Source organism: Carassius gibelio, chromosome B7, assembly GCF_023724105.1.
Source record: "Carassius gibelio isolate Cgi1373 ecotype wild population from Czech Republic chromosome B7, carGib1.2-hapl.c, whole genome shotgun sequence".
Taxonomy (NCBI): domain Eukaryota; kingdom Metazoa; phylum Chordata; class Actinopteri; order Cypriniformes; family Cyprinidae; genus Carassius; species Carassius gibelio.
The window spans coordinates 28,935,133-28,962,793 of record NC_068402.1 but is presented as its reverse complement, the minus strand read 5'-3'; the positions used below and the strand labels follow the sequence as shown (position 1 = coordinate 28,962,793).

Genomic DNA, 27,661 nt, shown 5'->3' with positions numbered 1-27,661 from the left:
TGGTTGCTCTGTGTTGAAAAACTAGATCACATCACACCATGTACAGTGAGCTCATCAGGTTGTTTCCCTCCAATTCCTTTTCTTCACTTCTTCCCTTGAGCCCTGCCTCTGAATCCTACAAAACACAAAGAAGAAGACCCCTCTCTCCTTCATCTTGTTTTTCTTCCTGAGTCGTTTACATGAAGTGCAAGGCATTTCCGATGTGTGACAACGTGGTCACCTTTGACCCATTGATCGGCATTGCTAATAAAGAGAAACTGGGACAACAGAAGGTGACAGGTTTGGCTGTTAAGAGAAAAAGGTCTGCTTACGTTAGGTCAAGTAGAAAGTCGCAAAGAACAGAGGAAGTGGGAAAAAAAAACAACAGGAGAAGAAAAAATGCCGGACGGGAAATTCCTGAGTTGGCTCTTGGAAAAGTTGACTGTTGGGACTAAGAGTTCCATCCGCCACTCCATTCTTATGAAGGAGAGGCTACAACGTTTTCACAAAAGAGCTCTTATGTGATTAGCATGTGAACTTGCCTTTTGAGGTCATGTGAACAAAAACCACGAACTAACATCTCAGGCCTCTTAATGCTGCTTTGAGGTCTCCCCCTTTTTTCTTAAGCCTTCCTCAGCTTCCTTTCCCTCTGAGAGGTGTCTGCTAGGAGGTTTGTTAAGAAATGCCACCTTTTAGGTGAAGGAGAATTCATCTGCATGACAGCTTGGCATTGTTCTTTACATCATCTTAGTGTTTTGGAAACCTGCCCCAAAAACAATGCACACAAAGGCCTTTTGCATTCCATCCCCTAAAGAGAGGAAGGGTAGCCGTTGCCACACTGCATGAATGCTTGCTGTAACTTTTATTGTAGTTAACTAAAAAGTTGGACACTGTTTGCTTGATGGTCTTGTAACCTCTCACAAGCCATTACAATGCCTCCTTTTATCTTTGTACTGTATATGTTTGCTTAGAATTGATAAAACCTGAAAGACAGCATTCAGAGGAAATTGGAACTCTCAAATAACCTGCTGACCATACTTTTAACAAGATGTTTGTTGAGACATTTTGTTTTTTTGTAGAGATTTGCAGGTTACAGAAGTATGAAGAGAGAGCTGTTTGTATAATAGTTTTGTGATTGGAAGCATTCCTCATTTTGCTCCAGGACCCCATTCTTTAATGCCAGGCTTTGTGTAAAATTGTTTATGGTTTTAGAACAACAGAATCTGAAATTAATTTAGTGGTTTCTCTTTTTACCATCGCCCATATAAACTTAGCACTGGAGCCAAACCACATGTTACTGTTGAAGCCCAAGGCCACCCCGGCAAGCCAAAGAAGCACATGGAGGATTTGCCTGCATGAGCATCTGCCAGGGATGAGGGATCCTGCCACATGAATTATGGAATTGCGTTGCTCCATTCTGGTGAGCTAGCCGAAGTTCTTTGAGGCTGTTGGACAGTTGCTGCAGCAAGACCAGTCAATTGGCCGATCGCCTGCTTGCTGACCTTGCAGCGGTCGTGTGCACTCTCCAGAGTGAAAAGAGAGCCTGGTTTATTATGCTTGTATTAATCATCAACCGCTGGCTTTCTGACATTCTTCACAGGAAAGGCTTTGTCAGGGGAACACCATTCTGTCTTTGCAAGCTGTTTCATGCACTTGCTACATTTGCCAGAAAGAAATATTGTAAACTGAAGCTTTTTTGTTTTAAATATGACAGCTTTCTCAAGAAGCTCAATTACATAACTGTCCCAGAAAAAAAATAACAAAATAATTGAGAAATCAAACTTATGGTTAAGGTCACTGGTTGACCATATGCTAAGAATACAGTTGGTTCTTATGATGGGTTTTCAGGCTGATGTTTCCTTCATGTTATATCAAATACACCTACTGAAAGATATCAAATTTTCAAATCAAATTTTGCTACATGCTAATTTTAGTTCAGGCTCATCTTAGGACTCATGCCAAAGGTGGCTGTAAAGATTTGATTCGTGAATATGTATCTTTTTTCAGAAATGGTCATATAGCAGGGGTGCCCAATCCTGTTCTTAGCGGTCCACTATCAGAAGAAATTAAAATCTTCAAACAATAGCTGACATGATTACGTATTGTTAAGGACTCACCTTTTAAATTCACAACTAACAGCGACAAAATTCTAGATGCATGCATTTTTAATTCGATCCCTATTGGCTTATTAAGATACTTTCTTTACACCAGAAGCATGTTTTCCCTTAATCAATGGACCATCTGACTAAACTAAGGACATAAGGACTCATAATTCAGCATTTTATGTAGGTAACAACTGGGCACTGAATGTCAAGAGTGGTTTACAGGTAATAGAGTGCTGTTGCACTGAGAGACACCTGCAGCCTCTATTTTAGCCCTGGCTGAGGTTTTTTCTGTGTGCACTGAAATTAGTGGTGTCGTAGCACTATAAAAGTGCTCAGACATCTGTTGGCTATGTTGGGAGTCAGTTTTTATGTTTGTAATGACACATTAAACTCAGTGTTTCCTCCCATCTTGTTCCAGAAACGTGTGCCAGTGGAGCTGTCTAAATGAGCGTGTGCTTTGTTTCTTCTTTGTTTCGGGCCAAGATCTTGCCTTAGATGTGGCATTATATGATCCAATAATTCCCTCAACATCCTAATTAGGTTGCGTGTGTGTTTGTGTGTGTATATGGGTGCTAAACAGTGGCTGTCTGTCGCCTCTGGCCCAGCTGGAGTGAGGCCATACTTGGGTACTATGTCTCTACTGTGCTGGCCCATTGCCCCGCCTCCTCATGTTTGAGCTGACACCCCATTGGCCTTCACCACAAACGGAAGCTTGGCTATCAGCTGAGGTTGGCACTGTGATTACTTTTAGCTAAAGGAAACTCAGTTGCAGAAGGGATGCTGTTCTGTGTGCTTTTCCATCCTGCATCTCAGTTTGCATACTGTGCATCCTAAAACTCCTAAGATTAGAATTAGCACAACATGTTAAAATTATAAGTCAAAAGCATGCTGATGATATGCTTTTCCATTGGATTTTAGATTTAAAGCGTGAATCCATGCATGCTGATATTGCCCACAACCCCTTACGCAATGCCAATGAATGTTAAATGTCAGTGAACATGCAATAGAACTCGTACAGAACAACTGGATTTGAAACACAATCTGTACTGATTTTCTTCAACAGTATATTATTCTTTTCTTCACTTGTAATTAGTTCTTCAATATTGGCAATACCTTGTTAACTGGTAAAGTGACATAACATTTTAATTGAACAATAAATAAATAAACTATTTCTGCAGTTTATTTACTAGGCGCTTATAAATAAGCAGTATCGGTGCCAATCACTAGCGAACTAGCATACAATTTTCAATGTGGCCTGCAACTTCAGTCTGTTCTCAGCCACATCCGTGTCCTGTCTTCAAGTGTTCCTCAGTATTTATAACTCTTTTAATTTTTTTTTATATAAATCTAAAGAATGCACTTTTAATTGTTGTTTTAAACCACAGAAACCCCTGAAGCATGCTGGTGTAGATCCTGACTAACCTGCTTTGTTTTGCTACAATATGCAAATGTTGTCACCTAGACTGCTAGTATAATCTGTGCATTCTATATTGTAGAGTAATTGAGCTCCTTCATAAATTCAACATTGAATGATTCATCATCCCTCAACATGCCATTTATTTTGTTCATGTGAATATAGCTTTAAAGAGAGTAACTGCACATTGTGTACAAAAAAGATACACTTATTATGACATGTCCTGACAGTGGAAGCATAGCAAAGTGGTTGAACAGGATTTCTTCTCACACTGTGAGTGTCCAAGTATACATGCACAGATGTGTGAGCAATGCTAATTTGGCTTTTAATTTTTAATTTTTGAGAATAGCAGCCTGGTGAGCTTTTAACTGCTAGAATACACATAAACGATTGCTTTAGATGATTGGTTGTGTTTGGAACAATAAACATTGAGAGCTGTGACCTGTGTACCACGTGAAAGGTTAATTCTTGCCAGGACTTGCACTGTGTAAGCCAACACTCTTTGAAAGAGAAATGTTTGTTCTTAGCTTGCACTCTTCCAACCGGGTAAACATGAGATGAAAACAGAAGACATAATGGTCTGTCTTAGTTTACAGGTTTGCACAGAGCGTTATTAGTTTTCACAGTTGTCAACTTAGATATCCAACGAATGATTAGTTGATAAGTGAGGTCATAGATTGTTTCTTATGAATTTAGTTTTGATTTAATTACTTTTATTAATTGTTAAAATTAATAATTTTAGTCATTATTATGTTTTTTTTTTTTAATTTTTAGTATTTTTAGTAACATTATTTTTACTGTCGGGTTAAAACCCCTTTTACTGCACATGTCAAGAAGCTGACTTTGAATGTGTAGTTTTGCCCAAATTTTCACAAAGACTATACTGCAACTAATAATAAACATACTCCATGCAAGCATTGGCCTCCCGTCATGTCATTCACAACTTTTCTTTTTTTCAGTCTGTCTTTCTTCTCCTTCGTTTTTCTCAAGCCACCCCTCGCCATCTCTCCTCCTCTTAACTACTTGTGCGGAGTTAATGGACTGTTTTGGCTGGACTCCAACCACTGAGTGTCACCTCATTAGTGTTCCTCTCAACATGAGCTACATACAGCAGAATGTCATTGGTTCCCCCCTTCTGCTTCCTCCGGCCTCATCCGTAGAAGCCTCCATGAATGGGCAAATGTGCATGCATAATTGAATCTATAGTCTCAGTCTCTCCATTCTTCCCTCCCTCTTTCTCTTCACTCCTCTCTTCCTCACGTCTGATGGATACAAAAAGGCTTGGACATTTGCCACAGCTACGGTTGGATCAGGCCGATGGTGGCCTCCCACGACTTCATGCACACCAGGGCCGGACTAGGTCTAAAAAGTGGCCCTGGAGTTTCTGGCACAGAGCGGTCCACCACACCATAAACCCACCAGCTCATTAAGCACAGAGCAAATTTTAACAACACTTACTAACATAAAAATATAACTCAAAACAGATATAAAAATGCTGTCTATTTTTTTTTTCTTATCATTAACATTAATGAATGACTGGCATAAGTTATATTATAATTTGTCTTTAATGGTGTGTATAACAATTAGTAAATTATTTAGAAGGATTTTTACACATCTCTTTTAGAGGGACAGTTTAATATCCCTCTTATATTAACATATACACATTCAAGTGCAGTGCAGAACAGTAAATCCTGCCTTCTCTGTTTTGATTTGCTATTTCAATCATTTTGACATTGACAAGCGCTTTTGAGCTACTGCACTGAGCCAGATAGTCTTTGGCCAGAGCACGATAAATTAATTAGAATGTTTGACTCAAGACTCAACTTTACGCAGTGGCCTGACCCAGTTGTACAGTGGCTCACCAGGAAAAATTGCATGGGAAAACAACACTTGGGAAAATTCCAAGCAAAACTACACTTGTCAATTTAGTGATGTGTGTTATGACTAGGAACTAATGTCCCTTTGGAAAGAAAGTGTGACTAAAGTTTGTAAGGCCAGACACAGCAGTTGTAGGCTTCCTTTGTTACTGATCTGGAAAGTGCACACACACACACACACACACACACACACATACACACACACAGTGCTGTCACAGTGGTCTGGTTATTTTGAACGTGACGGATGAGCCACCCTGGGTTCAGTGTTGTGCTGACATGGGAACATGTGTACATCAGCGCTCTCTGCGTGATCCAGTGTGCACCTCAGCCATTGTGTACGCTTTATGGCTGTACGTCTTTATTAACACAGTGTGTTATTGTGAATACGTGTGCCCAAAGTTGGACATGTGTGTGTGTGTGTGTGTGTAAGGTGCCCTGAGTGACTTGTTTTCCCAGACACTTCTTTTATTTGTGCTTTTTTTGAGCCGCAGAAGGCAGTCTTACATGCACACAATTTATTCTTTTGTTTTAGTCTTGCTCTCTCTATCTCTCTCTCTCTCTCATATCTCTTTCTATGTCTAGTTTGCCCTAGCATGATCCACCCCACTCCTATTTAACAGCCCGTCTCGTCTCTACTATTGTTAGGTTCTTCTTTTCAACTCGGTCTCTCTTTGCCACCCCCTTTCTTTCTCTCTGTCTGCTCATTCATTCATCCCTGGAGATTCTGACTTTAGCCTCTCCTCTTCATGTCTGCAATCAAGTGCTTGAACTCGGGCGGCAAACTGAGGCCAACTGAGGATGTGTGGCTGGGGATAAACTTTTCTTTTTTTTGGTAAGAATTGGGGGGAGGCGGGGTGTATTTGTCTGTCATTCGGGCTTTGGTCGCACTTTCACACCGTTTCTGTGTTGTGTGTTTGTGTGTGTGTGTGTGAGTAGACAGATTGTGTCTCAGAGAGGGTCAGTGTATGTTTCAGACTGTGTGTGTAAAGTCTGATGTGTGACATTCAGACCCTTGTGAAAGGATACTTGATAGGAGAAAAACAGATCTGTAATTTAATCAGAGCCTAAAAATAGTCCAATTATAGACCTTAAGATTTTCAAAAACAGGAAACCCACTAAACATTTACATTTACAAATATTTATATTTACTTAACTTGTATTTTAAATAGGCCTATTTAAAGAAATATTTAAATCCATATTAATTTGTATAATATGCATTACCCCTTAAAAGTTTGGAGGAAGGTATTATTATTTTTTTTATTAGGGTGCTAATAATAAGAAATATTTCTTTAAGAGCAAATCACCATACTAAAGAGTCATGTGACACTAAAGACTGGAGTAATGACTGCAGGAAATTCAGCTTTGTAATCACAGGAATAAATTCATTTAAAAATGTATCAAAATAGCAAACAGTTATTTTGTTATTGTAATAATGTCACAGTATTGCTGTTTTAATTTTATCTTTGATTGAATAAATGTTTACACCCTTGGGTAGCATAAGACATTAAACATCTTACCAACCCTCTTAACAAACTTTTGAATGCTAGTGTATAATATATATTTCTTTATTCACATTTGTGTAATATATTTATGTTACAAAACAATGCTGTAATGCAGTTTTGAGCAAAATTGCAGCAATGCAGTTATCAAATTAAGTTTTAGTTTTTTATTATGTAAGAAGAAATATAAGAAATATATTGGTCGTTATACAAGGAAAAAATAGTTGTTTGACCAATAACATTTATGTATTCTAGTGTGTGTTGTGTAGTATTCCTGCAGAACAGAGCAAGTATTTATTTATTTGCATTTACGACTTTTGCATTATATAAATCATAAAGCATTTAATATAGACATTACGCTTAGCATGAATAATATTCCTTAAGGGTTGATATTTTGCCACCTTGGAATTACAATGTTCTGTCAGCATTCTGGACAGTTTTGGGATATTGAGCTTCAAAGTTTTTCAAAGACTTCTGTAGATAGAATTATCTATTATTTATGTTTTATGTTCTAAGTTGTCACAGAATAAGAATATGTGAATAACTCAATTTTAACAAAAAATGTCAGATAGAACCTTATAATTCCAAGGGAATGATTTGTTAATTAAATGGTTACATGAATTTACAGAAGTGAGGTGGCATTAACTGCTCTATGAAATGACCATCAGGTCATCTATAGTTGTGCTTTCAGATAAAATGTCTGCTGGCACAAGTCTTATCTGCCATTCACTCTCTAGAGCTCTAAAGCTGGCATGCTGCTCACTATATCTGTGTTTGGGTTAAAGTAAACTTTGATAAAGAGCTGTGATTTATCAACAATTGCCGTAATGAAGAGAGGGAAAACGTGGATAGTATCAGATAGAGAAAGATACACATTGTAGATGTAGATAGGCACTTTTAACTGTATGTGCACTGATGTCACAGCCATAGTGTGAGGTTACAAGAGTGGCTGAGTGACTAGTGAACACAAACACACTCTCAGACGCTGGGTGTCACTCACTCACATACAATATTTTCAAGATTGCAGCTGTACCGTTCATAATTTCGGCCAGGAGTGCCCATAATTAGGAAATATTTTTGCCTCTTAGTCTCCTCTGCTGTCTCTCTCTCTTTCTCTCTCTTGCTCTCCCTCCCTCTGCTTGGCTCCGGACTCAGGATAGAGTAAGAGGAGGAGAGAGAGTGCGTTCTTGGCTCAGGCCTGGTTTCTTTGGCAAACAGAACAGTACATGTGTGCAGCTTTCTAAAATGGCTGCCAGACGCCTCCTCCTGAAATGTCGACGGTATGCACACGCCAGGTCTGTTTGCGCGTGCGTTTGCGTGCGCGGGCTGCGGGTGTGATACATTGAATTAAAGTTGCTGAAGTATGTGATAGCTCTCAACCACGCAGAAAACAAAGACTGCTTAGATTACACAGGAACGGAGCCAAGTGTAAGTGTTTGTGCTTGCAGGTTTGAGTTCATAGATCCCAGATTCAGGTATTGGAGTTATTCATCCTCCATAATGACATTACCTTACATTGCAGGTTGAAAAAGTGCAGAAGGTGTAATTGTGACAGCTGTATGGATGCTATCCAACAGATAAGGTAGCACAAAGATACATTGACGCATCGTATTTATGAAGCTCACACGATCTGCAATGAGCTCATCATGCTTCTATTCATGTAGATATGATCCGAGATCAGGTGTCTTCATTTTAAGTTGCCAAGGCAAGCGTCATTAATACTTTTGACTGTTCAACAAACCCATAACTTTAAAGGTATACCTCACCTGCTGAACACAAAATATATTTTTGAAGAAAATTATAAACCAAACTATTTTGTTATCCATTGACTTACATTGTTTGGATAAAGAAAAGAGATGTTCGAGATGTTCCACAAAGGACAGAAAATTATACAGGTTTGAAAAGTCATGCGGGTGAGTAAGAATGACAGAATTGAGAGCTCAAATTGCTTAATATTTTATTTTATTTATTAATTATTAGTTTAACTGTGGGGTAGGATTAAGAGATCTAAAATAAGGTCATGCAGAAAAAAGCATTTATATGTGCTTTATAGATACTATTAAACAGCCAATATGCTTGTAACATTCATGCTAATAAGCAACTATGTTAAAAGAGAGAATTGGTCCCTAAACTATGTTGTCTCATATTCAAAATCATAAATAAGCTTAAGACTGTATATTCAAAGTCCTAGTTCCAGTTTTCCATTTTGAATAACAAATATAGACTACTGGAAAACCATGGAATCTATTCAGAGCACTGTCCCATCATGGCGAAGAGTTTAACACAGGCAAACAGCTCACATTTTCTTTAGAAAAATACTATTGTACCTTCCTTTTTTTTGTGTGTGTGGGTTACTGTGCAAAGAAAGAAATTATTAATTTCCCCTCCTCAGTCTGCCTTCTCTCTTCCTTGTTCTCTTCTTGGACAGTTTATTTGTTTAAACAAGTGGCAGGCCTTTTGGGTGCCAAGGGTTGTTGTGCTGCGAGAAGCTTAGAGTGTTTCTGGGATATATATATATATATATATATATATATATATATATATATATATATATATATATATATATATATATATATAATATTTAATTATGGTTAATTTATGGTTAATTTAACCATGGTTAATTTAGTTTATATCGTTGTGTGTCCTAGCAGTGTATGTGGATTAGAGCTGTTTAACTGTGTGTGCCAGCTGCTCCATTGTTGTGCTCTGTTTAATCACTCAACATCTATGCATGTTTGTGTTTAGAGATGCAAACCATTCCTTCACCATTTTTTTCTCTCTCTTGGGGCATCGGCATGGTAGGAGATGTCTTTAAGCAGACTGATGGATGGTGTAGAACTTGTATGTGAATTGGGGGGTTGGCATAGGAACGGGCACTGTCACAATAGTCTCAGAATAATGCTTCTGACCAATCAGAGATCAGCTTGCTCCTAATCAATCAATCAAACAAAAAACATTGAAGCTTAATGCAGACATAGCTCTTAAAAATTCTCACAAATGCACTAGAAAAAAGAGAAGGCTTTTTTTTCTTATTAATGTATGTTGTTACCTTCCTTTCTTTGTCATTGTTGAGCTGAAGCCAAGAACATTCCGTATTTGTTACTCTGTTTAATGGTCATTTTTGAGGAGGTGGGATTTATTTCTCTCTCTATTTCTTTACCTCTTTCCAAATTCCAGTTTTAAGTGTAGTTTTTGGATCTTAATTATTCTTTATACAGTATGTATTTCTGTTGTTCTAATAAAGATTTTTTTACGATTTGTTAAAAAACACTGCAAGTGGATGATAAATTACAGTCAAGTGCAGTACTGTCATCTGTAGATCTACTGATAATTCTGGATTTTGTGTTTTAATCCACCACCTTTATTTGTGTTTTCAGACTTGCAACAGTCAGGAAGTCCTAGCAACAATGAGCCTGGCAAGAACCCTCCAGGTATGTCAACACAAAATATCGAAATGCACTTCTGCAGTAAACTACTGCCAGGTGCTGGTGTACCCTTGATAATGACACACCATAAAACAATTAAGAAAAAAATCTGCAAACCATCCTGCATGACATCCGGTTGTTTCAGTCTCATTATTCGTTATTTCATTTTGGTTACCACAGTCATATAAAATCTATTTTTTAAATTGTGCATTTTTCATTTTATTTATTTTTTTGGGGGGTGAGGAATCCCCAGACACACCATGATGTGATATTATTGCTGGGTATTGAGAAAACATATATTGCAAAATTTGCCATTAACAAATCCTTCAAATGAGTTCTCAAATAAACTCTTCAAATATGTTTTTAATATGAATATTTAGCAGCTTCACTGCAGCTAAACTATGAACTTTGCACAGTTGCCAAAAAAATACAATAAATAAATTGCCCTCAAATTCAACTCTTTCAGAGAAACAGGTTTATTTGATCAGAATATGTTGGATTTTACCATAATTTTACTTAGTTCTCTGCACAAATTAAAGTCAACTGCAAAGACACCATGTAATGTCTGTGATTTTTACAAGAAAAACAAAAATTGCTATATATATATATATATATATATATATATATATATATATATATATATATATATATATATATAACAAGCCATGTCATGACATCACCAGTCGTGTCAGATCTTAGTTTGAGCAGGTTTTTCTGATGGCATCTGGAGTGAGTAGCGGTTCCCGTCTAACAGTGTTTATTTGTCATGCCAGCTAAACCTGTGTTGGTTCCCTTGGACTCACCTGTGTTTTCCTTTCTTTTGTTTTTTTTGGCAGTTAAAATAATGGAGAGTGTAATTAGTTCTTTACCTCAAGAGTAGGTTGTGCGTTTGCCCCTGCCAAGTAAAATAAAGCTCTCGGGCCACAACTCAGACTGAACTAGTACTGCTACTATGGAAACCCTGGCCCTCACTGCACTTCCTATTGGGCTTTGCGGTGCATTGTGGGACAGACTCTGACAACCTGGCTTGCTCTGTGAGGCTGACCCTGTGGGGCTGGTCTTTTTTAAACATGAGTCTAGAATGCAGTGTTAAGTATTAGTTGGCTTTCTCTGAACCTAATCCATCTAGCCTGTACATACTACAAGTCACAGTTAATGTTGTTATGTTCATGAAAGAAAACATTAAATGGCAATATGGACAAAAGATTATTTGTTTAATCTAATCTGTGAAAACTAAGATGCCTGCTTACCAAATACACAGAATTTGAAATGTCCTCATGTGTATGTCTTAAGTAAGGACATGTGTCTAAAGAAAATTCTCTTATCTCCCACAGTTTACTTGGAAGACAGCTTTGTTAAATCAGGGGTCTTTAGTGTTTCGGAGCTGGTTAGAGTATCCAGAAGTAAGTCTCCCTCTCTCTCTCTCTACACACACACACAGACACACAAACACACACATACTGATTTTAACACATACTGACAAGCCGACAATTTTGACTACATGAAAATATGACTCACAAGTATGAAAAAGAATAAAAACAAAATTGATACCCATTTTATGATCATACTTGTTTTTGCATAATCTACAAATGAATTTAATGATGGTGTCTTCAAAGGGATTTTATGTAAAATTTACAGATTGTTTTGACAGTTTCATCCCACTAGTATAGCTAAAGTAAACATAAAGAGCAACACAACCAGCGTGCTTTATGCCTAAGCATTCCTGATTTAGCAAGGGAGGGACTTGCCCAGAACATGTGTGGAAAATCCAGTCTGGCGAGTCATGTGTGTGTGTGTGTATGTATGTGTGTGCGTGTGTGTTCACTAGTTTTGGTGCACAAACATGCAGTAGTTTATGTGTCGACATGCCTGCCTTCATCAAAGACGATGACAGATGTTCCAGAATGAATCTTTCTCCGATGGCTGAGGACAGTTTTGCCCTTAAGCAAGATTTGAACAAATTGCCAAAGGGGTTATCAGGGCACACACACACACACACACACACAAAGACACTTGTATTCACCCTAAGGGTGAATGCACTCAGTGACGCTGTAACTGATCCATGTCACACCTAAATGTAACACAACGCTTGCGATCTGTCCCACATACACACACACACCACTATCAATGTGGCTTCTATGATGTTTGGAAAGGCATTCATGCATTAACATCACTATAGCCACATGACTTAGAGAATACTGCATGTACCATCAAAAAATAAATAAAAATAATAATAAATCTCCTTGAACAAATAGACAGTTTACTGCACACTTAAGGTCTTAAATAGATAATGTAGTGACTATTGTGTCCTCCTCTAATGCAGTTCAGATAAGGTTATAGTGAACACTCTGCTTATTGTTGTGATTGCTCATTTAAAGTACAAATGTGATACCTGCTCACTGCATTCATGTGGTGGCAGTAGGTCCTGGGCTCATTGCCAGCAGTGACTGACAGTAATTTCACATGTGTTTCTTTCACCTCAGACCCTCAGGCCATATCATGTCATACATGAGAACACACATTCTGCTAAAACTTGATGCTACCTACCCAATCTACTGCAAAGGAGAAAAAACAAACAAACAAACAAAAATGTATTATGAAACTAACACAATTATACCAACAGTTACACAAACCTTGGATATTAATTCAGTAAGAATGTTTTTGGTTTTGCATGGATAAGATATTATAATTGATATCTTAATAAGTAATTGTGTTTTATTTTCATGGATGGTTATATAGTATAGACCCCTTTTGCGCGGACGTCACAGGTACATCACGGCGCTAGCTGGAGGCAAAATAAACGGAAAAGTGGAGGCGGCTAATACAAACCAACACAGGGTCGGCTACTCAAATGGAGTAAAAAGGAGCTTAAAATGTCGTCTTGTTGTGTTGTTAGTTGCCAGAATCGACGGAGAACATTTTATATACATTGTTGTGATTAATTTTGACCGGAATTTAAGGACATGGTAAGAAAGAATAAATAAAGTAATTTTATAATTAATTTGCAGTCTTCGGAATTTTTTTTCTAGAAAATATTTACATCTTAATAATAATTTTACTGTAATGTCACTCTTTATTTAATCTAAGGATTTATACGCCCTCAGTTTCTCTTTACTTTACACGCTCGGTTTCTCTTTCAGGTAACGTTAAGTGTAGATGTCAGGCCACTCAATCGGAGGTAATCCTGTCAGATCGTCCATCCAATGAGTGATTGTGTACGGGTCGACCAATCTGGTTCCGTCCGTTAAAGTTAACTTTTTCAAATAATTATCGCGGTCCCGGACAGTGAGTGACCTTAAATATTCGGATAAAGCAGATATATTCAGATTTTCTCCAGCCACTGTTAAAAAAACAAGCTAAGAAAACTCGCTAGCTACCGCTTGTTCAAGTGTTGAAGGGAATCTTTCTGCCTCCAGCTAAGCCCCGCCCACACAAATACGTCACCTTGTTTACCAACTGTAAAAGGGTCTATATAGTATATTCATATACGTTTACTTAATATTTACATTTAAAAAAAATTTTTTTTTTTGGTAGTTGGCAAATATTTGTATTTAGAGAAACTTATGGTAACATGGTATTATCAGCACATGTTCTCCCTTGGACATAAAAACCACTGCTGTAATAAACAAATAATGCAAATTAATGATTTGTCAATTCTATAGTGTACACTAGCCATCTAATATATCACTTATGCATATTATAAAAGGTACAAACACAATTTGGTATATGTTCCATTCATAATATAGTATTGAGCTCTCTTTTCTTAAAATATTAAGCTAGCTTTATCATGCTATTGTATGTAAACAAAGAGGCTAGTGGCAGTGGTTAGACCACTCAGTGGTGCTTTGGCTCTTGTGGTTTCTCTGTAGATATGATATCTCTGACACACTTCATACTGTTACAGCTCCTTTCATTCTGTTACAGGCTGTTCTCTCTTAGATTGAGTTACAGCAACAGTCATGTTTGGGTTTGCCTTCATGCAAATGTTTCCCTGAAAACAGCATCTAACCGAGAGCAGCAAAGATTGTTTTAAAAGTGATATAGCTGATTGACTCTTCATGCCTAATGTATGATGTAAGATACTACACATTTCAGCCTATCCCACACCACTTTTCTCTCTCTCTCTCTCTCTCTCTCTCTTTTCTCACCAGCTCCTATCACACAGGGTGCAGGAGTGAACTTCCCTATGGCTGACATGCCAAGTCAGCCATATTATCAAGACCTGAACTCAGGAGTGAGTTTACACCGGTCCCTCTCGTCCCCCCATGGCAGGTTAGCATGCTTGTTCAAACAACACATATAAACACTTGCACAATTAAACCCCTTGTCTTCATGTCATTTTGATCCATTTTTAGTAAAGAAAGATTTTGTAACCAGACTTTGCCAAGATCAGCAATAAAAAAACATCACAGAGACTATTTTATATAAATAATTGTTTCTTTAAAAAAACACATCTGTGAAAATTTGACGCACATAAAAAAGTTACTGTGTCCTCCGCAGCAAGCGGCCTAAGACGATCCAAGAGGACAGTATGGAGACTAGTCCCACCGGGCCAGACTTCTACCCATCCCCTAGTTCACCGGCCAGCAGACCCTGGCATGAGAGAGACCAAGGTTAGAGAGAGAAAATTTTTAGTCAAGAGTTATTACTTGGAGCTATTCAGCACAGTTTCTCTCTTAACCCCCTCTCTTTCTTTCTCTCTCTCTCTCTCTCTCTCTCTCCCCTCTGTGTGAATATGTTTTCTGTGTGATTTTCCCCTCCTTTCAGTTCTCGGTAAAGTGTAATGTTGATAAACTGGTCTTTACTCATGCAGTGCTTTGTGAACCCCTCATACAAAATTGGACAAAACATCAGTCAGCATAAATGTGGCATTCACACCACATCTGCTGTTCTTCTGAATGCTTATAAAACATTTAAGCAAAAAATAATAATTTCCAAAAATTATGACCATTGAAAATTTCATTGCTTTAAAATTTCACTTACAATGTATGTGACTACACACTGGAGTATCAGCTTTAACAACTTTTAACATTAAATCCAGCCTAATGTGTCCAGAAATTTTGGATTTAAGACAAGAATTTTATTTTCTGTGTTCTACTTTCCAGTGTGCTGCTGTTAAAGCTAACTAGAAAAAAAGCAACGGTTCTATGCTTTCTATGCTCTTTGTCCTGTTTTATGTTTTGAGTGAAACCTTCATTTATTAAGGAGAAGATTTGTGTGGGCATGTGTGTGTCAGAATTGGAATGGTTTCATTCTTGTATAATTGAATGGCTACATTTACAGGAATGTTTTTTAGGCTTTAGTTTAAGCCTATTGTAAACAATATAACATTTTCTTCATTTTTGAAAAACTGTAATGTATATGTAAGAACAAATCCTTTAGATTTAGTTCAGACAAGCCTGGTTTCCTGTCTGCATGTGTTGGTAATTGATTAGCCATGTTTCCCCTTCATAAAGGGGATTTGTCTGGCGTGTGGCAGCTATTGAACTTGACCTAATCTCTAAACTGGGTGTGTCAAAGGTCAGAGCAGGGTTGTGACCTTTGAGTTTAGACACCGGATCCAGATGGGAACTGGTTTAGGGGGCAAGGGGGTTGTGTCGGTGGTTACATAGTCGCCTTTTTTGATTTTTGTTTTATAGTAGACAATTTAGAATTTAGCCAAAGGATTACTATAAGAAGGTTTTAATATATTATATTTTCCCTGTGAAACATTTGGTCAAGAAAGACGGTATTTGTATAGTGCGTTTGTTTTCTGGTATACAGTATATGGTTTTTAAGAACATAATTCTGTATGTGTATTATGGCATGGGTACTACAACATAAACATTATTTATGATGAATGTTAAATAAATGGCTTAAAAACATTTTTCTTTTCTTTTCTTTTCTTTGCCAGGGGTAGGTTTAGGAGTAGGGGTAAGGTAAGAGTGTGTGTGCTAGATACAGAAAGCACTTAACTATTTCAATATTTTTTTCTTTACCTGTAGTTAATTCAAGTTCCTTTTTTTTTTCCTTCTTCAGAAAACAGGACACCCTGTTTTTAATTCTTAAATAAATGTTTAAATAAATGTAAATAAATTATTTCTTATCCTCCTTGTGTGCACTAGTTTTTAGGGCTTTAGTTGTTAGGGCTGTCAATTTAACAGGTTCATGTAGCTTGATTAATTATGAAGGAAATAAAATAAAAGGTTATACAATACAAAATTACAGCGTTCACGTCTATGTTGAAAACACTGAAAAACTAAATTGCTGTAATGATTCACTCATCTGCCAAAACAGTGACTTAAAATTATTTTATTTAAATTTTACTCATTTATTCAAGTGATTTCAATTATGTATTATTTTTCATCTTTGTTTTATTTTTTGTATTTTTTCTGTTGCCATTGTTTTTCTGGTGAGCTGTTGTGAGAGATGGGAGGAGTGAAGACGGCAATAGGGTAGAGCACATGAGAAAGTGGTTTGTTTTGTAAAACTCATATCAGAAGGAGCGAAGCATGAATATTAAAGCCATATGAGGCCTTGACAGAAGGAAACTACCTCAGCCAAAACCCAGTCTTCATGTGCACAGAAAAACACATACAAACGCACTGAAACAGTAATGTACCTTTCTGATTTCATATCATATCAACACGAAAACATAATGTCATTGGATCATCACCTTGATTCAGTTGCCAAGCTCTCACTCTCTCCTCATTTTCTGTGGTATGGAACAGGAATTGATGATGTGGCCTGAAAAAAAAAACATAAAACAGATATGTAAGTTTTCCTGACGTGTTGTCGATCACTTTTCTCCACAAACACGTTTGTTTAGGCTTTTTGTGAAGGTTTTTGAGAGAGCAAATTTTCTTTTTTTCTATTTTTTTCTCTCTATATCCCTCCCAGCTACCTTCTCTTCTTCTTTCCTCCCCTCCCTCTCTTTTAAAACGCACACAAATACACTCCTAAGGGAGCACCATTTTGCCTGCTAACAGCTTATTCTTTTAAATTTTCAGTGTTCTGTTGTTACAGATGTGACAAAAATATTAAAAAACTTTGTTGAATTTGAACATGTTGAGACTAGAAAATGCTGTCAAAATTTTGTTGAGAAAAAAAAAAAAAATCCATATAATCCATACGGTTTCATAACCATATACAGCCAACGGTGTATCCAGGCTTTTTGTTAAAATGCCCTATCTGCATTTTAGTTGTAGATAATTTTTAGGAAACATTGTTTTTCTTGTTTTATATGATCATCATTCATGATTCACTCTTTTTATTTATTTATATATTTTAAATATACATTTTCAAATATAATTATTTAAATATTTTAAAAATAGAATTAAATAAAAACTACTACAAAATTCTATTTGGTGGGAAAATTTCTTCCAGCTGAATTTTGATTTTAATCCTTTGACTTGTCAGAGGTAGTAGTGGTAAAAAGTTAATTGTGGCCTATGAAAGGACACACAGGCACATGGAATCCCCCTACATTCCAATGCCTATTTTTTTTTTTTTTTTTTTGTGAGATCATTTACCTTTTTCCTGCTATCACAACAATGAGACTGAGAGAGAATGAGAGAGATGGAGCATTTATGAAGTTCAATATATAGCATCTGAGCATGTCCAAACACACAATCTAAGATGTCATGAATAGTGCTTGCTAAAATGTCATTAGCTCACTGTTCGATTTTCTTCTCCCTCCAACGTTTTGTGTTATTTCATTATTCTGATTTGACTGCGTGTGCCTCTCCTTTTTTTAATGTTTTTTGATGTCATCTATGATTGTCAGGGAGGAGTGCCAGAGACACACAGGCCAAGCACTATGTCTCCTCCTTGTCTGCTAATGAAGAGTCTTTTTTGACTCTTGTTGGAAGTTGATATGAAGTCAATGTTTTCCTTACACAATCAAACTAGATAGCTTTTACACTGTATTGCACTACAGAGAGGGAACGCAAATGAGAAACGGCATAATGAGACATGAAAATGTCAAAAGAAATCATGTCGCTATTGTTGACTGTTTACTTGGGTGCCCAGTTCAGTAATTTTTATGATGATTTAGTCAGCTTTTTTCTTTTCTTTTTTAAGTCAATTTAAAAAATGTTTACTTCTGCTCATTCTGTAGATTTAATTTTCTACACTGTAAAAAGTTTTGTGCAAGTAGCTTATATCTGACCTCCTCTGTCTTTTTTTATTTTCAGCTGACATGTCCTCTCCCACCATGAAGAAGCCAGAGAAGCCGTTATTCAGCCCCACATCCCCACAAGACTCTTCACCTCGGCTCAGCACCTTCCCCCAGCACCACCACCCAGGACTGACCACCGTTGGCCATAGCGGTACGACTTTTCTAAAAATACTTCTCACTATCTTTCCCTGATCCAAACACATTCTGCTCAACATTCTCAATGCTTATTCTGCCTTACAATACTACTTAGAATTTCCTATTTTCTGTATGAGTAGGGAAATTTACTTTAATGTAATCTTGGTGTTAAAGGGCCAGTACACCCAAAAATGAACATTCGTAATTTACTCACCCTCAAGTTGTTCCTAACCTGTATGAATTTCTGTTGAATGCAAATGAAGATAGTTTGAAGAATGCTGGTAAACAAACAGTTGCTGGTAGCCATTATAGTATGGAATGGATATTAGTATCTGCTGGGTTACAAACATTCTACAAATAATTGTTGAACGGAAGAAATAAATTCATACTGGTTTAAAACGACACAAGGGTGAGCAAATAATAACATAATTTTCTTTTAAATTTCAAATTCTTTCTTTCTTTCAGGTCTACTTCCTGACAAAAATAGAAAGTATTTAAGGGCTAGATCAACACAAGAATGTGCATTAGGTAGAAAAAAGAAAAAAAAGAAAAGCCCTCAAAATATGGGGTGGAAAGACAGTTTGTCACCAACTGTATGAAAGCATACCAAAAGAAGTTTGAACTGTTGAGAACTGTTGATCGGCACCTTCTGCAGACTAGGGTGTCTAACAACCCCTCTTTTTTATGAAAACAAAATATTCCTACTTTGTCAAACTTGCACTTTTTTGGGTGCGGGAAGAATTTCCTCCGATAGAGCTTACATGTCTAATTAGTATCTGTTAGTAAAGTAGTTGTTCTTACTTTATGTGCAGTCATTTCCACCAGGAGTCCACCTCCGCTGCAGTTCTCGGCCCCTGCCATCCTTCCCCCGGCCCCCTCGCCCTACATCTCTCATGGCGCCATCCGCTACCCACCGCACCTCAACCCACCCGACTCCCTCAAGAACTACATGCAGCCTTACGACCCGTCCAGCCCACAGAGCAGCCAGGTAAGTAGTGAATGCTCACGTACATGCAGAAAGACTAACGTACATGTGCATTAACCTTGACTCTAACGCAATCATACATAATTAGTACAGTTTATCTGTACTGGAACCGAGCCTTTAAATCTTGTGACTGTGTGTGCATTGTCCACAAAACATAATAGATGCCAGCTGTTAAAACAGGGTTTTGGTTTAACATCTCTATTGAAATGCTCCTTTTCCTCAAACGAGCAGACTCACATGTAAAGCATACTTGTGTCACGTGTGCCGTATGTTCTCCAATCATGATCACTGTGTTGTAACATGTGTTAACCATACTGCAAGCTAAAGCCACTCTACCCTGTAAAACTAATGAGACCCTCATTGTAAGAGCACATGCTGTAAACACAAAGGTGCTTTAGCACCATTTCCTTCTTTTTCTGCCTCTACCTCTGGCTGCTTGTCTGTCTTGGTGTCTTTGGTTGTTCCCACTGCATCAAGCTCAAGTTTGATTAACAGGCCGCATTGTTTCAGCACAGTAATTGACCCAGTTTAGCTAACGAACACAAAATCATTAGTGGTTTTCTCTGTCGGCGCCTTGTCTAAATCAGCTCTGAGCCGAGTGTAGAGCCAAACGACGGCTCTCCATCGCTGTGGTGACTCTGTTTACCAGCAGCGGCGTAAATGAAGTGAAGGGGAACGAAAAGAAAGAGGGGGAAAAATGCAACAACAAAAGCAAGTCAATAAACACTCCAACCAGGGCAGCCACTGCGCATTAGCACAAACACACATGCATTCAATGTGTCTCCAACTCTGTGAAAACTACTGTTACTGAATGTTTTACTGGAGTTGAGATTCCCTAAAGTATGAATTCATAAAAAACTACTCGGAATAGTTAGCATATTTATTGTGCTATTAAATCATTTAATACCATTATATAGGCAATATCTTTATAATGAAGTAGCAAGCAAGAAAGTAAATGCAAGCTTTTACCTCATTCCTGTTAATTGAAGGACTTCAAACATGCTCAGTTTTTTTTGACTCTGCTCTGGTCATGGTGGCTAACTCCTCCTCTTTAGTAGGTGATTGATGGGGCTTTTGGTGAGGCCACATTTTAAAGAACTTTCTGCATATCTGCCAAGCAACTCAGACTGTCCCACTCATCTTAATTGGTTCCACAAAATCTTAAAAAAGGCCAAGCCTCTCCAAACATTTTGTTAAGGGGATATTTAAACTCCTATCATTTTGGATGATATTGTGGATGGATTTTTTTACTTACAGTTGCTTGAAAGCAGTTGATGCATATTTTGTATGAAAAACTGTGGAATGTAAAAAAACAAACAAAAACAAAAAAAACAACAACATTGTTTTCCTTTATTATGGGTAATTCAGTAAAATTATTGTATTTACTTGTAGTATCAACATTAATACAACTCTCTCTGATTGTTCCTCCAAAATAATTTTGTTTTAAATAAATATATTTATTAGGATTTATAATCAAAGTAGTGTAAGAAATATCTGCTGTAAATTGACTTGTCGGGAAACACGGCACTGATTGTCTGAGGGATTTCTTCTTACACTGTGTGACTGAAGCAAGATCGTGATCGTTTTATATCCCCACCGCTCAAACCATAAACAAAGGGCTCATAGACTGGACGAGTCATAGCGCGCTGGAACTGTTACTCGGGAGAAACCGCAGGGAACGATAAAGGTCGTAAATATTTGCCGTTGCCGGGGTCTGAAGCTTAGGTGGGGGGCGATCGCTCTGCAAATAACACGGGGCATATAATCGGGTGGATGGGAGCCAGGATGTTTTTATGCCTGCTTTAACGCAGATTATATTACACCCTAATTAAACATTCTATTCACATTGGGGAACCCCATGGTCACCATTCTCTTTCATAAAGGCCTGTTTGAGTTTTGAACTTAGGGCCCCGCTATGTGAATTCAGTCGAGTCTGTCTCCTGCAGTCAGGAGTGGAAGGAGGTAGACGCTCACTCTGTGTCTGCCTCTCCATCCTCTGTTCCCTCAACCCCCTCTATTTCTGGCATTTGTATGAACTTGGAATGAGTCATGAAAAATGCACATTCAGCTGTCTAGCACCTATGCCAGAAGATAAGAGAACATAAAAAATGTTATTAATTTGTTAACATGATTATTAGCTTAATTTAAAAACATGACACCAATTGGCCTAGTGTGTTAACGGACTTCTTTTTCTTTGAATGCCACAGCCGAACAGCAGTGGCCAGGTACTGGGGAAAGTGCCCGGTCACTTCACGCCGGTTCTGGCCCCCTCGCCCCACCACGGTGCTGTCAGACCAGTGTCTCTCTCGATGGCTGACACCAAGCCAATCACCACATCCTCAGAAGGTTAGTTAATCTCGTTTCTGTACTAACGTTAGAAATGTTATGAGAAACATTTCTTGTCACATTTGAAAATACTTTTTGTGGAAATTGTAATTCAATTTTAAAAAATACAGACCCTAAACTTTTTAATACTGTCAACTTGTCAACACAAGCTGTATTAATATATTTAATACTGACTGAAAATGTGTGGTGTATGTAGGTTATTCTGCTCCAGGCACTCCCACTGCCAACCGTTTTGTGGGACTGAGCTCCAGAGACCCAGCCTTTCTTCACCAGCAACAGGTGAGACATGACTCACCCCCTTTACCTTTCCCTTTTATCCTCCCTGTCCCTTCCCCTGTTCTCTCTCAAATTCCCATCCAACTGTTCTGTATTCCTAACGGGTCAGACAGCCCATAAAATAATCTGGTCATGAAGTTTAGGCACTGTCTTGGCCCTGTAAAGATACAGGGCTGTTGAGAAATAAAGAGGAGGAAACTCCTACTGTCTAAAGGTTTGTTTAGTGTCAGCATTTGTTAATCATCTGTGTCTGCTGGGCACATACAGCATATTCTGAGATGCCACATAGAAAGTGTTTAATGCCATGGACATTCCTGGAAAGATTTTCTCTGTTAGTCACTGTTATTGAGCATGTATTTCCACTTGCTCTGTAACCACAGTCACGTTTAGAGGCTTATGGTTTTTGCAAGTGTGGGTGAATGTCACTTTTACCAGAAATCTATTGGTTCCATAAATTCATACATACAGAGTCCAAATTCTTAGAAATAAGCTAAGACCAAACCTTTTATAATGATTTCCATATAAATACTTAATAAATTGAAAATATCAAACCAACAAATGATGCCAGACATTTTCTCACAACTTTTTTTTTTTCTTTCTGTGAGTCTGATTTTAGTGTATGTATGAGGTCACTTGCCCTCAAGTACACACAGGTGTCCTGGCAGAGTAATCACAGGTGCCTCACATTAGCTATGGACATTCTCCACCATCATTTGACAACCATAAATTGTTCAAAGAAAAAATACTTTTTGGGGCTGCTGTTGAAATGTAGAAATGACATACATAACATGTAATATATAATGCTTATACTCAGTATAAAGTAGTTTCAGACAGTCCGATTTCATTTCATTTTCAACAATTTAGTTTATGTTAAAAGTAATAGATGGATTTATACACAGCAAGGGACGCTTGTTCAACTTGAATTTTTATTGCGATCACCTCCTTTGAGACCCATTTGAGCATAAAATTTATCTTGTCTTGCTGTGTTAAAACTACTGTGGAACAATAGCTAGCATTGTCTTCAGATGGACATAATGATATATGGCTAAATGCAGTACTTAACTTGAGTGATTCGGTTTATGTCGGGCCTGGCTTATAAAGCATTTATTGAAATGGTATTTTTTTGGCAAAACATTTAGTATTGTAAAAAGAGTAACAGTATAGTATGTGTGTGTTTGTGTGTGCGCGCGCGTGTGTGTGTGTGTGTGCGTGCGCATTCAACAGTCTTCTGCAGCATGAAAGGGGATGGTCTGAGGCCAGTATTTTCCACCCTTCCCTAATTGAATTCATCTGCACACGGCGACATCATAATTAGTGGTTTTCTATTGCACTGCTCCTCAGTTACAGTAATGGCAAGCCTCACTTTTATTGCTCTCTGGTTTGGCATCCTTGGATAGGGCCAAGAAATGCACAGCTCACCAACAGCAAAAATGCTGCAGGCCTTACTTAATAAATAAATAAAAAAAACATGAGCCTGTTTTCTTGATTGAGAATTACTTTTTTAAAAATGCAGAAATTCAAAGCGATGGATAGAAGGAGGAACTGTTATTGATAAAAGTGATTCAGTGCATAAGCTGGATGAATAAGTGATTAAAATATCTTCTAACAGGTATCGCATACAGGCATCGCATCTGCTGTAGTGTCTCATACGGCTTGCTTAATGCCTTTTGTTTTAACTCTAGTTCACTTAAACCGGAGAGGGATCATATGTAGACAGGATGATATATCAACCATCCATCATGTTTATATGAGCCGGAGCTTTTGTTTGTCCTTGAAAGTGAGAATTGTATAGCCAGTCCCTACCCGAGTTAACCTGCAGCCTTAGAGCAAGCGATTTCGTTGTGTAAATAATGTCTCCCGTACACAGCAGCCTTTATTCTAGGTGATTTATCATAGGATATTATGAGATGTATTGACACCTGTGTTCCCCTGCTGGGCTTTTGTCAGAGCGTGCGGTGTGACACGTGGGGCGTATGGATTACAGCCGTCACCGTGGCGTCACCTTACAGACCTGTAGTGCTCCTTTCCCAGCATGCTGTGGGGCAGGGTGTTGCCTACAGCTCAGCTAGGCCGTCTGGAAACTGAGAAAGCTCCAGACGCTCAGCGGGACACTTTCTTTCTTTCTCTCTGTTGCTTAATGCCTCCTCTTATTCTCTGACTGTTCATTCAAATTCTCTCTCTTCATTTTTTGTTCTTACATTCCTTTCTGTCCTTTTTTTCTTTTTCTCCCTCTCTCTATCCATGTATTCCTCTTCTAGCATAGAGAGGGACTCTGTATATGCTCAAACACACCATCACTGTAATGACTCCATTACATAAACATTCATGCCTTGTCTTTAGCCTCCATATACTGGAGTCAGTAAATCAATCGGGTGTGTCCATACATAAATAATCACTCCTCCTATTGGTCTCATAGCAACTGTTTGAGCTTATTTCATTTATGAGAACCATCTGTATGCTTATATATCGCCTATGTGAGAAGCTGAGATGTTTCTCCTTCACATATTGTGTTGTCTGTCACAGCACACATGATGTGCGACGCTGTATGATTTGGTGCTCAGACAGTGAAGTGGCAGCTTTCGGATGGTGTCCACTAGAGTAATGGACAGTTTCCTGTGATAAGCCATTAAGAATATTCATCCAAAGTAGCAACAGTGTTTCAGAGAGCTGTGGCTGTGTATTCATTGGACCTAAAAAAGTAAGCTTTAATAGTCAGATGACTTCGGCTTTTCAAAGGCTGACACCAATATATAGAAAGTAGGATGCAGAATTTAATTTAAGGCCAGATGAGACCTACAAAAAAAAAAAAATCTAAATTTAATTAATTACCCCAAATTTATTAGAGGCCAATATTTGTCCATTTTGAGAATATCAGCTTCAGATCATAATTAGAAACAACTGGCAGATCAACATAAATGTGTATGAAGAATAAATATTGCTTGCTTAAAGCTCATATTTTAAATACTAATTTCATATTACTCACTACTCTAAATTATCAAGTTATAGAAGTTAATCATTAATAAAGCAAAATGTATGCCTATATATCATTCCAACCAATATTTCAGTGTTTATTTATTTATTTATTTTTGGCTTCAAAAATAAATTAATATACAGCATATTAATGTAATGGTGTAAAGATATATAGATATCAAGTGCAGTTAATGAATGGACATGGGTTTTGTCTAATGATTTGGTGGTATGATGTTCGTAGAGCTAGATGTGCATATATATATATATATATATATATATATATATATATATATATATATATATATATATATATATATATATATATATATAATGCATCAGACATATAGCATCATTTATTGACAGATGTCCTTATAGTGTGAACATCATGATAGCACTGTTGTTAAATCAAGTTCATTCACAACTTACTCCAAACCCAAACACACAGGGGAGAATGACAGATGAGCATTCATGCACATAACCCAGCAGCACCTGCTCTAGACTGATACCCCTGTGTATTGTGCTTGTGAAAACACCAATGAGGAGAAGATTTCATTAGCTGCTTTCCCCAGGGCTTCTTTCCTTTCTCTTTCAGCCTTTCCCTTCCGTCTCACCATAACCAGTGATCACAAACTTATTTGGCTTTATCAGATGCAAACATGCTAAAGCAGCCACAACTAACAGCTGTGAAGGTGCTAGCTGTGCCGTGGTGTACCTTTGTGATATTCTGGTGCCAGTGACAGATGGCACCCGTGATGAGAACGCCACCGACCTCGAGTCTAGAGCCTATTATGCATTTAATGGCAAAGGACTATGGCCTTTTATGTGTCACTGTGGCGTTTTAGATGTTCCACTGAAGATGAGACCGCTACTAAAATTAAAGAGAATTCGTAAACATCACACTTGTGCTTAGGTTAAAATTCAAGGTATATTTGCAATATATAATTTATTTATTTATTTTTTACAAGCAACATTTTTTCTAGTTTTTCTTACACTTTCTAGTGTATATGTGGTTTGTGTTTTGGACCTGTTCAAACTAATCTGAAAACCTGAAATCACCTCTTAATTCCGACTCTTAATATCCTCAGTAAAATTTTACACTGAGGATACACACAATACAACACAATCTAGTAGCCTTTCAGCACATATTGTATGAGTGAGTGTTTTTTTCAATGTGTGAGGTCGACCAAAACAGGATGAAGGAATGTGCACTACCAAAACAGTCTAATATCTGACCTCAGACTTTGCCCCAGTGCCATTGTTTTCTGGCTTCAGGTCACTCGAGAATGAGCACTCTCTCTCTCTCTCTCTAATATACACACATATGCTTATTACTAGAGTTCGTTAAAGTAGGGTTGGGAGTACTGACGGAGGTGGATATCCGCACACAGCAATGTGAAAATACCTCACATATTTTTCTATTAGTCACTCTTTAGAACAAATCAAGCTTTAATGGCACTTAACTTTTTTCAAAAGTTTAAGTTCATAAAATCTAATTCTCTCCGTCAAAGAATTCTTTGATATAATAATGAATGTGACTCGTGTTTGCAAAATTACTCGGAACACGCACTGACAAATTTTGAGTTAACATACAAATGAAAAATTATTTGATTTTATTAAAAGATTTTGGTTGAATTTTAGGTTTTTCACAAAATTAGTTAATGAAGCCCTCATCTAGCAATCCCAATGCCCCAAATAGTAATTAAATATCTAAAAGTGTCTTTATTTGTATGTTTTCTGAGAGGTGTACCCTTTTCTCTGCTTTTTTTCATGCGCTGCCACTGACTGACATTTGAATGATGCACATAAAGGCGCTTCTGCTAGTCCGCGATACCAATAAATATACACACTGTATACACAGAATTGCAGTATTTAACGCAAACATTGTATGTTATCAGAAACTGTTTGGGGAAAACATCTGATGTGTAACATTATATTAGATCCATGCAGTAGAGTAGGACTATATAGGCCATCTGTCTCATTAATCTAACAATAAAATAAAAGAAATAAAAAAAATCACTGCTCTTGATTGAGCTGCTTTTGTAGTTTTAATAATCAGTTTATTTGTGATGAACACACAAAGTGATTTTTACAATTTGATTATTTTTTCTTGAATTCTTTTGTTTAGATGTAAAATGAAAAAAAGTAATGCACTAGGCCTGTTTCTTTCTTATATTTGTTCTACTGTTGTTGTTGTTTTGCATCTGTTCAGAATTTTTCTAAGAAAGATAAAATAAAAATGGCTATACTGTGATTACTAATATAGTAATTAATATTAAGAAAGTAAGTGGAGGAAAAAATGCAGCATTGCTAGGTGAATTTGCTTGGAACCTTCAGAAAACTTCAACATGATTTTTCTCAGAACTGACTTTGTAGACGGGTGTAGCTCAGTAATTTTTAGTCTGAAAATAATATATATATATATATATATATATATATATATATATATATATAAAACTTTTTTATAAACTTTTTGTTAATATTAAAATTGACAG

The 27,661-nt window shown here is 37.3% G+C and overlaps 1 protein-coding gene across 1 annotated transcript in view; it reads left to right on the top strand.

The window, feature by feature from the left end:
* The first annotated feature begins 179 nt into the window (after positions 1-179).
* The window catches only part of LOC127961903 (nuclear factor 1 B-type-like), a 42,485-nt gene continuing 15,003 nt past the window's right edge, over positions 180-27,661 (top strand). Inside the window, exons 1-9 of the mRNA XM_052561213.1 lie at positions 180-272; positions 10,224-10,305; positions 11,634-11,702; positions 14,451-14,571; positions 14,800-14,912; positions 18,474-18,608; positions 19,405-19,580; positions 21,785-21,923; positions 22,120-22,202. Coding sequence (XP_052417173.1) covers positions 180-272; positions 10,224-10,305; positions 11,634-11,702; positions 14,451-14,571; positions 14,800-14,912; positions 18,474-18,608; positions 19,405-19,580; positions 21,785-21,923; positions 22,120-22,202 — 1,011 coding nt within the window. The remainder of the gene's footprint in view (positions 273-10,223; positions 10,306-11,633; positions 11,703-14,450; positions 14,572-14,799; positions 14,913-18,473; positions 18,609-19,404; positions 19,581-21,784; positions 21,924-22,119; positions 22,203-27,661) is intronic.